This window comes from Syngnathus floridae, chromosome 5 (assembly GCF_059516105.1).
Source record: "Syngnathus floridae isolate MCC-2025c chromosome 5, RoL_Sflo_1.0, whole genome shotgun sequence".
NCBI classification, from domain to species: Eukaryota; Metazoa; Chordata; class Actinopteri; order Syngnathiformes; family Syngnathidae; genus Syngnathus; species Syngnathus floridae.
This window is the reverse complement of record NC_142417.1, coordinates 19,053,864-19,066,426: the sequence shown is the minus strand read 5'-3', so window position 1 is coordinate 19,066,426 and position 12,563 is coordinate 19,053,864. Positions and strand designations below refer to the sequence as shown.

The 12,563-nt window shown below is 42.8% G+C and overlaps 1 protein-coding gene across 6 annotated transcripts in view; it reads right to left on the bottom strand.

Moving 5' to 3' along the window:
- The window catches only part of fkbp15b (FKBP prolyl isomerase family member 15b), a 109,374-nt gene that overhangs the window by 76,489 nt on the left and 20,322 nt on the right, over window positions 1–12,563 (bottom strand). For all 6 annotated transcript variants that reach the window (XM_088377482.1, XM_088377481.1, XM_088377477.1 and 3 more), the window contains exons 7-9: window positions 12,294–12,443; window positions 12,128–12,196; window positions 126–269 (exon numbers count right to left, since the gene is read on the bottom strand). In XM_088377482.1, coding sequence (XP_088233608.1) covers window positions 126–269; window positions 12,128–12,196; window positions 12,294–12,443 — 363 coding nt within the window. The remainder of the gene's footprint in view (window positions 1–125; window positions 270–12,127; window positions 12,197–12,293; window positions 12,444–12,563) is intronic.

Genomic DNA, 12,563 nt, shown 5'->3' with positions numbered 1-12,563 from the left:
TAAAATAATCAGGGTAACATATGTATCTCTAAACAAAGTTACTGCTTTGTAGAAAAAGTCTTATGTGGTAGAATACCGTAAAAGCAAATTTATATGGATTAGCAGCAAAATGCATAGGTGCTCACCCGTCTTATTGCTGCTTCAAAAATTAGAGTGCTGTTGGCTGGGACACAATCAGGGACGCTTTGTGAACCATAAGCAAGGCTCGGAGGGACAACAATTAGACGACAGCCAGCCTTCTTCATCCCGAGCACCCCTTTCTCCCATCCCTACTCACACAACAACATAAACAAATGGTTTCAAGTGAGACAAAAGAAATTCTATGTGCATGCTGCACTTATTGGCCATTTCTTAACACCAAGTTTATTCTTTTAACCCATTTAAGCCGGGAGCGCATTACCGCATTTCAACCACTAGAGCCTGGAGCGCTGTTACACATTACCTTTAAAACTGGAAAGCGGATGCATCGTTTTTGTTCTACTTAACTAATCCATCCAACCATTTTCTATACTGCTTGTCCCCACGGGGGTCGCGAGCGTGCTGGAGCCTATCCCAGCAGTCATCAGGCAGTAGGTGGGGGGGCACCCTTAACCGGTTGCACGCCAATCTAAGGGCAAATAGGGACAAACGACCATCCGCACTCGCACTCACGCTCAGGGGCAATTTGGAGTGCTCAATCAGCCTACCAAGCATGTTTTTGGGGTGTGCGAGGAAACCAGAGTGCCCGGAGAACACCCACACGTGCACGGAGAGAACATGCAAACTCCACACAGGGAGTGCCGGAGGTGGAATCGAACGCACACGCTCCTAACTGTGAGGCAGACATGCTAATCAGTGCAATCGCCATTTGCCTTGACTAATTCTCGAGTTAAACCTAGTAATAATTAATCAAACGTATGGGGGCGCCATGTTGGACATCTCAAAGAAAAATACGACAGAAATGCTTTTCACATCATGTGAGCAAGTCCCAAAAACCAATGGTGCGTTAAAAAATAAGCTGGGAGCAGCAACGGTTCCCCCCACACTGTTCGGAAATTCAGTGTGTTGCTCAAATTTGCCATTCAAAAATTTAAACTGCAGCAAAAACAGAGTGCAGGAACGCAGCATTAGCCAACTGGTCCGCAAATTATTTTTCCCATTATCGTATTTTCACGTTCAAAAGGCGCACTGAAATAAAAGGCGCAGTCTCAGTTGTGTGCCATGACTGTGTTTTACACATACATAGGGCGCAACGGCTCATAGTGCGTGAGTTTTATATACAGGACTGTCTCAGAAAATTTTAATATTGTGATAAAGTTCTTTATTTTCTGTAATGCAAATAAAAAAACAAAAATGTCATACATTCTGGATACATTACAAATCAACTGAAATATTGCAAGCCTTTAATTATTTTAATTTTAATGATTATGGCTTACAGCTTAAGAAAACTCAAAAATCCCATCTCAAAATATTAGAATATTTCCTCAGACCAAGTAAAAAAAAAAGATTTATAACAGCAAGACAAAATCAAACATTTGAAAATGTCCATTAATGCACTCAGTACTTAGTTGGGAATCCTTTTGCACAGAGAACTGCAACCAATGCGGCGTGGCATGGAGGCAATCAGCCTGTGGCATTGCTGAGGTGTTATGGATGCCCAGGATGCTTCAATAGCGGCCTTTAGCTCATTTGCATTGTTGGGTCTGGTGTCTTTCAGCTTCTTCTTCAATATACCCCACAAATTCTCTATGGGGTTCAGGTCAGGGGAATTGGCAGGCCAATCGAGGACAGTAATGCCATGGTCAGTACACCATTTACTGGTGGTTTTGCCACTATGGGCAGGTGCCAGATCATGCTGGAAAATGAAATCGTCATCTCCATAGAGCTTTTCAGCAGACGGAAGCATGTAGTGCTCTTAAATCTGCATTTACTCTGGACTTGATGAAACACAGTGGACCAACACCGACAGCTGACATGGCTCCCCAAACCATCGCTGACTTTGGGAACTTCACACTGGATTTCAAGCAACTTGGATTTTGCTCCTCTCCAGCCTTTCTCCAGACTCTGGCGCCTTGACTTCCAAATGAAATACAAAACTTGCTTTCGTCTGAAAAGAGGACTTTGGACCACTCTACAACTGTTCAGTGCTTTTTTTCCATAGCCCAAGTCAGACGCTTCTTCCGTTGTCTTGAGTTCAGAAATGGCTTGACCATGGGAATACGGCTATTGTAGCCCATTTCCCGGACACGTCTGTGAACAGTGGCTTTTGATACCTGGACTCCAGCTTCAGTCCACTGTCTTTTAACCTCCCCCAAATTCTGGAAGTGACTCTTCTTCGCAATGCTGTTAAGGCTGCGGTCATCTCTCTTGGTTGTGCAGTGTTTCCTGCCACATTTCCCCCTTCCAACAAACGTTTTGTGGATGTGCTTTGAAACTGCACTCTGTGAACAGCTTGCCCCTGGAAAAATTTCTTTTTGTGTCTTACCCTCCTGATGGAGGGTCTCAGTGATGGTCCTCTGGACAGCAGTCGGATCAGCAGCCTTCCCCATACTTGTGATTTAGTTTACCGTATTTTTCGGACTAAAAGTCGCTCCAGAATATAGGTTGCACTAGCCATAAAATGCACAATAACGTGAAAAAAAACATATATAAGTCGCTCCGGAGTATAAGTCGCATTATGGGGGAAATTTACTGGACAAAATCCAACACCAAGAACGAGCAACAACAGGCTAAACGATAGGTATGCTAATGTGACATAAACAGAAACAAAGAGCTGAGAACGGGCCTGACGTAACATTCAGTTATTCAAATAACTATTATATAAATAACACGTTTATAAAACCATCTGTGTCACTCCAATTCATTAAATCCATCGATCATCCTTTATGTCAACAATGGGTGCGCTTGCACTTCAAAATATTCCACAGGCCCATATAACGATATATAAATTATATATCAAATAACTATTATATAAGCAATAATATTATCAAACCATCTGTGTCACTCCAAGTCATTAAATCCATCGATCAAATTCCTCGTCCTTTGTCAACAACGCCGCGCGTGCGCCCTGACGTCAGCGTCGTCATTATTCCACAGATCTAGTATATAACTATATTGTAGCGTTAACAAAGTACAAGGACCCAAGCACCGGCGTGGACTTCCAGGCGTGTGGCGGCGTGGACTTCCATCCCCGGAGGTGGCACTTCAGCCACGGAGTTGGAAGAGAGCTCCATAGAATAGGACCGGGCATGCGTAAAAGCCATGTCCGAGCGCCATCCACCGTCCCCGGACAGCCACTCGGCCGAGCACCAGCCCCCGACTTCCATCCACGGAGGTGAAAGAGAGCTCCGTAGAGTAGGACCGGGCGTGCGTAAAAGCCATGTCTGAGCCCCATCCACTGTCCCCGGGCAGCCACCCGGCCAAGCGCCGGCCCCCGACTTCCATCCACGGAGGTGAAAGACCTCTCCGTAGAGTACGACCGGGCGTGCGTAAAAGCCATAATAGTTTTTCAAACCTTCTGTGTCACTCCAAATCCTTAAATCCTTCAAACTCTTCGTCCTCCGGGTCACTTACAAAGCCGCTAATGATGCCGGCAGTACGTGGGGCCCTTCGTCATCTTTGTCATCCCGTGATCGAATCTTTGTCCTTTATGTAAACAACCGCCGCGCCGCGCTGCTGACGTCACTTGAAATTCAAGTTACAGTAATTCCTTGCTTCGCGTTTTTTTTTTTATTGCAGTTTCACTTTTTTTTAATTTTTGAAAATTTATGAAAAAATTCACATATAAGTAGCTCCTCAGTATAAGTCGCCCCCCCCCCACCCAAACTATGAAAAAAAAAACGCGACTTATAGTCCGAAAAATACGGTACTGAACCAAGCTGAGTATTTTTCAAGGCTCAGGAAACCCTTGCAGATGATTCGAGTTAATTAGACGATTCAAGTGATTAGTTGAATACCCTACTCGTATACTTTTTCACGATATTCTAATATTTTGAGATAAGATATTTGAGTTTTCTTAAGCTGTATGCCATAATCAGCAATATTAAAATACAAAAGGGCTTGCGATATTTCAGTTGATTTGTAATGAATCCAGAATGAATGACATTTTTGTTTTTTTAATTGTATTACAGAAAATAAAGAACTTTATCACAATATTATAATTTTCTGAAACAGTCCTGTATACCAGTGTTTCCCAACCACTGTGCCGCGGCACACTGGTGTGCCGTGAAAGACGTTCAGCTGTGCCGTGGGATTGTCCAATATTAATTACGGAGCGCATTGTAATCGCCAAACCACTGGTCAGTTCGCGCAAGGCCTGGTCAGCCACTTGCTAATCGTGCATGTGTGGAGAATCTTGAGATTTCATATTGTGTCGATCTGATTGTATTGCATCGGCACATATTCAGTTTATGTGTGTGTTGCTGTGTGCTTTTGCTAACAGTGACAGACACTATGACGGTTGTGGTGCGTTTGTGGTCCAATGGAAATCAGAGCATGCAGTTCAACCGGAGAACCTGGATTGGTTATTTTTCACATACGTAAAATAAGCAGTCAAGTCGAGATTCCTCGACTGTGATAGCCACTCAGCTGCTGTCAGAACAGCAGAGCGTCTTTAAAAGTGACTTTGTTCTTATTGTTGCAATGTTTATAGACCTAGTCTAAAACAGTAAACAAAATCACGTTGATTCTTTTATTTTAATCACAATCACTTTAAATAGTTTATTTCTTACACCGTCTAAAACCTTTTTAACTTTTATTTAAAAAAAGGAATACAATTTAAAGAATATTTAGTATTTATTTCTATTAAATTATTCGACTCTCCATACATATATAGGAATAGGACTGTACGTGTTTCGTTGTAATATAACTGATTTTAATATAGGAGCTTAACAGATTTTTGTTGGCGGTGTGCCGCGAGATTTTTTCCAATGAAAAGGTGTGCCGTGATTGAAAAAAGGTTGGGAAACACTGCTGTATACAATCTACGCCTACATTAAGCCCTTTAACGTCGTCATGGCGCTCTCAACTACGTCCGCCTTACAACAACACCCACACCCACACACACGGTGCCAGCAGACACGTTAACTTCACTTGTTTTACATGTTTACTTTGAACGGTCGGTTCACACCGATGTCCAGCGGTTGGAGTTCCTTTGTCGTGCCTCCCGGAATGACAGCAAGCTCGGCGTTCATTGCTTCAATTGTTTTTTCACATCGGCTGTGACGACAGCACACGCGCACACACAGCAAATCCACGCCCACACTTCCCCCGTAAACGTTCTGATGGCAACAACAACCACACACACACACACAAGCATACAAGTGTGCGCATTTAAAAATGAAGCTGGAGCAAAACTGAGTTTGGTATTCACATTTTTATTACCGGTAATGGTCATCAATTAAACCCATCGAAGTTCTCATCCTCTGTTTCCGAATTGAACAGCAGCGCTAAATCTCCAACTGACATGCCAGGTTCACTTTCTTCACTGTCAGAGTCACTCTCCGTGCCGTGTGGCTCCTCGGATATGATGCCGGCTTTTACAAAAGCTCGAACAACAGTGCCAGCAACATGTTACCATGTTAGCAAGCTCGGCGTTCATTTACTTCACATGTTTTTTCACATCGGCTGTGAGATAGGCACGCATAGAGTCACAGATCAACAGCGATGGTAATACGTGGAAAAAACCACCTGGTCTCCTTACATATGTTTGTGTGTATATGTATAGATAAGAATGAGACAGAGGACGACAGCGAGTGCTCAAGTGTGTGACTGTATTGAACCGACGCCCGTGCGTCATGACGTAACAACACAGCAGTGCCGCTGGGGTATACCATTGTATGTGGGGGCGGGGGGTTTTCCATTCCCTCTAACATCTCCCCTTTAATAGATGGTACCTTATACATTGCTTCAAGCTCCCGCAAAAAAAAAGAAACAAAACTGTGGTGCAGACCAAATTTAAATTCATTCATACTGCAAATCCACGCCCACAATTCTCCCTCTAACTTTCTCATGGCGCTCTTCAATACGTCCGCCTTACAACAACAACAAACATAGGGAGCACTGCATGATAGGGCACGCCGCACATTATAAAGAAAATCTAAGACTAATAAAATAATAATAATAGAATAATGAAAATACGGTAATTCCTTATAAAGCGAAATAGTGACACCACATAAGGTGAAGCGACAGATTACTATATTTATGTACATACGCACGCACACGTGGACTTTGGGATCCAGAATTTGGGACTTGCGTTAACCCCGAAAGCGCGCTGTATAGAAAATCTTGTTTTTTTTTATAAAAGCATGTTATTAGGCAGCCGAAGGGGTTCTTTGTTACGTTAATTTAGGTCAGCCATGTTGTTGGGCAGCCGAAGAGGTCAGTTTGCCGGTCGTCACTGTGAATTCTCCACACACAATGAAGTCTGTTGACATTTTATTTTAAGAGAAGCAATATGCAGATGACAATATCAGGCGGGTTGAGTAAGTCATTTTGATGCTATGTGAATGTTGGAATAATTTTAAGTGAAGCTTTGGCCTGCCAGACCTGGAGGCCTCGACTTTACGAGTTTATCTTTCCTTTTATCTAGGTTCTTCCTTTTTAGTGATAGGGATGTCTTTTGATCCCTGTCAGCCATTTGTATCCTTCCTGTCCTTATGTTGTCTGTGTGTTTTCGTTCCCGTAAGAGGCCTTCACTAACAATGAGCAGGGCTTATTTGCATAGGTGACATGTTCTTTGTTTGATTCACAGGAACTTCATTCCTTTTCATTTAGCGGTAGGTTTGGTTCATAGCGTGTAGTTTATTAGACCTGTTTTTCTTTGTTAAAGGTTACATACAGTTAGAAGTAGTTGCATAAAAGTTATCCCATATTTACTCAATGTTTGTTTAAGGAACTGCATACCGGTTACCTCACGTTTGCTTAATGTGTGTTGAAGTGTTTAGGACAAGTTACTTATTATTATTATTATGTGTTAATTACCAAGTAGACAAAGTTAGCAAAGGTCTAGTTGCATTTGTTTCACAGCAAAGCGGCAATCAACGTGCTTCAGGGTATTTGACCACAGTCGAGAAGGAGTCAGCCAACTGTGAGGGAAGACGGCTGGGGACGGCCTCTGCGGGGGTTCAAGAGCCAACAACAAAGTGCTAATTCACACCACACTACATTCTTTTGCTAATCAGCGTTGCTACAGACACAATTCCCCCTCCCTTTAGTGTAGCAACACCTCTGTAACCAGGGCAACCATAACATTAAAAAGAGGGGCACGTGAAGGAAGGACTCAGAACTGATGGAGGTTGTAACTGAGATTGCTTTCTCTATCGTTCTCCTCGCGAGTAAACCTGTTCTGGTTGTCTTCTCCTCTTCATTCCAGCGAGTGATTTAATGTCTAATCGTATTTAGACCCAACAGTGAATTGGATGGAAGAAACAATGAAGCAGCCACTTATTCTACTACTGTGTCCGGCCATGCTCTTTGACTTGTGACTGTGTGGATGAGGGGCTTCCACGGACTTCTGCCTTTCCGAATCAAATACAATCCTACCGATCCGTAACACTGTAATAAAGAAGTCATAAAGACCAAACAGACCGACTTCTTATTATCAAATGCCTTTAAATTGATCACGGAAATTCATCAAATCATTTGCGCAAGTCATTTAACTTAGTACGGTCTTTATATCATCCATTTAAAATACTACTTGAAAATGTATTTACGACAAAGAAAATTGGGGTCCATGACCAAGCCGTGTTAGACAGAAAGTCGCGTGGAATCGAAGCGTCAAAAATCGAGGTTCAGGCGTATTAAATTTTGGCACATGAATAAGAGTTCTGCACTTTCGTTATGAATAATCTTTAAACACTAGTGAAACTGTTCAATTTCTTGCATTAGAGATTCTTAAACATTGTTAGACATAGGACAATCTGCATGAGAAAAGAGTGGTGAATGGGCAGCAAGCAACTGTAGCGCTGATCATTTTGGGAGCGAACCTTATTAGGCATCAACATTGAGTTCATAATTAGGAGAGGAGAAAGCATGAAGCTTCCAGGGACTAACAAAAAGGGTTCTTGTAATCACTAATGTTGCAAGAGGTGGTTCGAGGGGCGTTTGCAGGAATCAACGCTGTCCAGAAGATAAGCACCAATCCAAAAGAGGACAAGAAGACCAACAGCCCCCACCTTCTTACAATTGTACTGAGAGTATGCAAAACTACCGGATTTTCTGGACTATAAATCGCTCCAGGGTACAAGTCGCACCAGCCATAAAATGCATGATAAAAAAGGAAAAGATGTACCGTATTTTTCGGACTGTAAGTCGCACCGGATTATAAGTTGCACCAGGCATAAAATGCACAATAAAGGAAAAAAAAACATAAATCGCACTGAATTATAAATTGCACTTTTGGGGGAAATGTATTTGACAAAATCCAACACCAAGAACAGACAAACCAGCAACAACAGGCTAAACGATACGGTATGCTAACGTGACAAACACAAACGAGGAGCTGAGAATGGGTCTGATGTAACATTCAGTTATTCAAATAACTATTACATGAATAACACGTTTATCAAACCATCTGTGTCACTCCAAATCATTAAATCCATCGATCGAATTCTTCATCCTTTCTGTAAACAACGCCGTGTGTGTGGCGCGCCGCTGACGTCGGACTCGTCGTTGTCAGTTGCAGTTCAAATTATTCCACAGGCCCATATAACAATATATAAACTATATATCAACTAACAATAGTATAAACAACAATTTTATCGAACCATCCGTGTCACTCCAAATCATTAAATCCATTCGAATCTTCGTCTTCTGCGTCACTTAAAAAAAAAAAAAAAAAAAACAGCGGTTGACTCCGGAACTACGTGCACCACGGACGTCAGACTAGATATATCAAATAAATGTAATACCAACAATAATTTTATCGAACCATCCGTGTCACTCCAAATCATTAAATCCATCAGAATCTTCGTCTTCTGTGTCACAAAAAAACAAAAAACAAAAAAAAAACACATCTGTTGACTCCGGAACTACATGCGCCGCTGACATCAGCCTAGATATATCAAATAAATGTTATATAAACAACAATTTTATTGAACCATCCGTGTCACTCAAAATCATTAAATCCATCGGAATCTTCATCCTGTTTCACTTAAAAAAAAAAAAAAAAAAAAAAAACAGCTGTTTACTCCGGAACTACGTGCGCTGCTGACGTCAGACTCGTCGTCAGTTGCGGCACCAATTATTCCACAGATCTACGTGTATAACTATATTGTAGCGTTACCAAAGTACCAGGCAAGACATGGGTTTGGTAACCGGCTCTTTATTCAACAAAACAAGCTCAATGAGCCAACAATGACAATCCCCCCCCCCCCCCGCTGCTTTCACGGCCTCCCTCGACAATGTGAAACTACTAATAACTAACATAAATAACAAGTTTGTCAAACCTGTGTCACTCCAAATCATCAAATCCTTCAAACTCTACATCCTCTGTGTCATTTACAAACAATACCGCTACTGATGCAGGTAGTACGTGGGGCCCTTCGTCGTCTACATCATTGACCTCCTCCCACATCCTGGACATCATTGTTAGAATAATTAGTTTTGTAGAAACGCTGGCCGGCCTGAACCAGTTGGTCAAGGCCAACATACCTGCCAGGCTTTAGGGAGTTCTTATACTCCCTTCCTTGTCTTATCTGTGAGAGGCCCTCACTAGTGATGAACAGAACACCTTTGTTCCTAGTCTAGCTAAAGAGAAGTTCTTTCTCTATTATACCTTGTAGTTTCTATCTATGAATTGTTGTTGACCGGGACAGTTTTTAAGTTATCCCATATTTACTCAATGTTTGGTTAAGTAGACTTCATGCAAGTTATCTCACATCTACTTAACGTTTGTTGGAGTGTATGCACGAGAGGTATCTGATGATTTACTCATCATTATTATTATTGGGTGAAACGTAGCAAGAAAGTCTAGAGCATTGTTTTACAGGGACACGGCATCCAGGTTTGGAGATCGCAGCTGAGAACGAGGCTGCCAACCACCTTAGAACAGACTCTGCATTCCTGGGGTCACGAATCGGCCTCGCACCACACAACATTGATAGCTAGTTAATCAGCGTTGCTACAGCCACAATCTCCCCTCCCTTTAGTGTAGCAACGCCTCTTGTAACCAGGGCAACCCAAAATAAAAAGAGGAGATAGCGGAAGAGGAGCTCAGAATTGGTGGAGGACTGTAACTGGGCCTTCTACGTAATTCTCCTCACGAGCAAAAAAAATACTGGTTGTCTTCTCCTCTTTGTTTCCAGCATGTGGATTAATGTCTGGTGGTGTTTAGACCTGACGATCATCACCACATCTAAGACAACCACCTGCTCTCTTGATCCCCTTCCAGTGACCCTAATTAAGGTCTGCCTGTCTGTCCTCCTTCCTCACCTCACCACCCTTTTTAATCAGTCTCTATCCCTTGGTCACTTTCCCACTGTTTATAAGCTTGCCGCCATCACCCTTATCCTCAATAAGCCCACCCTGGACCCAGTCAACCTCTCCAACTACCGTTCCATCTCCAACCTTTCATTCCTTTCCAAAACCTTAGAACGCATTGTCTCTGTCCAACTCCACACCCATCTCTATGAACCCTTCCAGTCCCGTTTCCGCCCACTACACAGCACCGAAACCGCTCCTCAAAGTCACCAATGATCTCTTCATCTCCGCAGACTCCAGCGCCCTCAACATCCTGCTACTACTCAACCTTAGCGCAGCCTTTGACACTGTGAATCACTCCATCCTTCTTCAAAGGCTGCACCAACTAGGTCTTGAGGGCATTGCACTCGACTGGCTCACCTCATATCTCACCAACAGGCACCAGTTCGTCTCTCTCTCCAGTCACACATCCCTCCTCTCCCCAATCACACAGGGGGTCCCCTAAGGCTCAGTTCTTGGCCCCCTCCTATTCATCTGCTACCTCTTCCCCCTTGGTGATGTCATCCGCAAACTCAACCTGGATTTCCACTGTTATGCTGATGACACCCAGATGTACATACGCACTGCACCCACCCGAAACCCCCACCCACCTAGAAATCTGCATCTCTACAATAAAAACATGGCTGGCTCACAACTTCCTCAAACTCAACAGTGACAAAACAGAGCTCCTCCTCATTGGCACTAAATCCTTTCTCACTATAACTGGACCCATCTCTCTCGCCATTGACTCCTCAACCATCAATCCCTCCCATCTGGCACGCAACCTCAGCGTTATTTTTTACCCTACCCTGTCCTTCCACCTTCATGTCAGCTCTGTTGTCAAGACCTGCTATTTCCACCTCCGCCACAACGCCAAAATCCGACACTGCCTCTCTCTCCCTGCCGTTGAATTCCTCATCCATACCTGCATCTCATCCCGGCTTGACTACTGCAACTCCCTTCTCACTGGTATTACTGCTCACTCACTCCATAGACTTCAACTAGTCCACAACTCTGCTACCCGCCTCCTTACCCACACCTGGTCCTGCGAACACATCACTCCCATTCTCCACTCTCTTCACTGGCTCCCCATCAAACAGCGCATCATATTCAAGATACTCCTCCTCACCATCAAGGCCCTTCACCACGTGGCTTCCCCTCACCTATCCAACTTCCTTATTCCCACCCGTCCCCTCCGATCTTCCACTACCCATCGTCTGACAAAAATTGTGAATCAAAACAATACAGATTTTTTTTTTAATATATACAAGTAGGCCTACCTGTGAACGAAATAGAGAAACATATAGACTCAGTGGCCAAAATGCCATCGAGGACGTAGCACAAACTTTGTCAGTAAGTGGGGGTGAGGGAATGTGCACAGCGGGGTTAAAAAGCAAAGATCAATTTAAATTGATAAAACTCAATACAATTAACATTAGACATAATATATATACATATACATATTTTATTGCGTTTATTCGTACTGGTAGCCCGGTTGAGCCAGCATCAGCATATTTTGGGTGGCTCAACAGTCACATGATGGCCTCGGGCCATCGGTCCACTATAATGTCGGACCCTGTATGATCATTATGACATTGCTACAACAAACAAATTCAAATCTATCACCTCTAAAAAAGACTTTAACTCAATTGCAGATGCAAAACCTAGATAAAACATGTTTTTATCTTACTTGAATTACTTTTCCTGCTCCAATTTTCAGCCGTAACAACTTGTCTTTATTTTGATTGGAGTCGAACATCTGAAAAAAAAAAAAATAACTTCAGTATTTGTTCATATTTGCTCATGCAACCCCACCAGTAATGAAGAGAAATTTTTGTTTGACTTTAATACATTACCTGTCCAATAGTATGGTTTTCCAAGAGCCAGCCTCTGTAGGCCACCTCCAAGGAGTCTCCGTATTGAACTGCATGGCCTTCTCCGAGACTGAGGTCTTGAGTCAGTATCACATCTAAAACATTGCAGCTGTTTACCTTTGCCAAACACACCTAATGGAAAAAAATACATAAAATGAGCAAAATAAATAACACAAAGACAAAAATAGGCAGAATCTTTTACGTTAAAGTTTCATCCTAAAAATGATGTAATTGTTTATCTTGATAATTTTC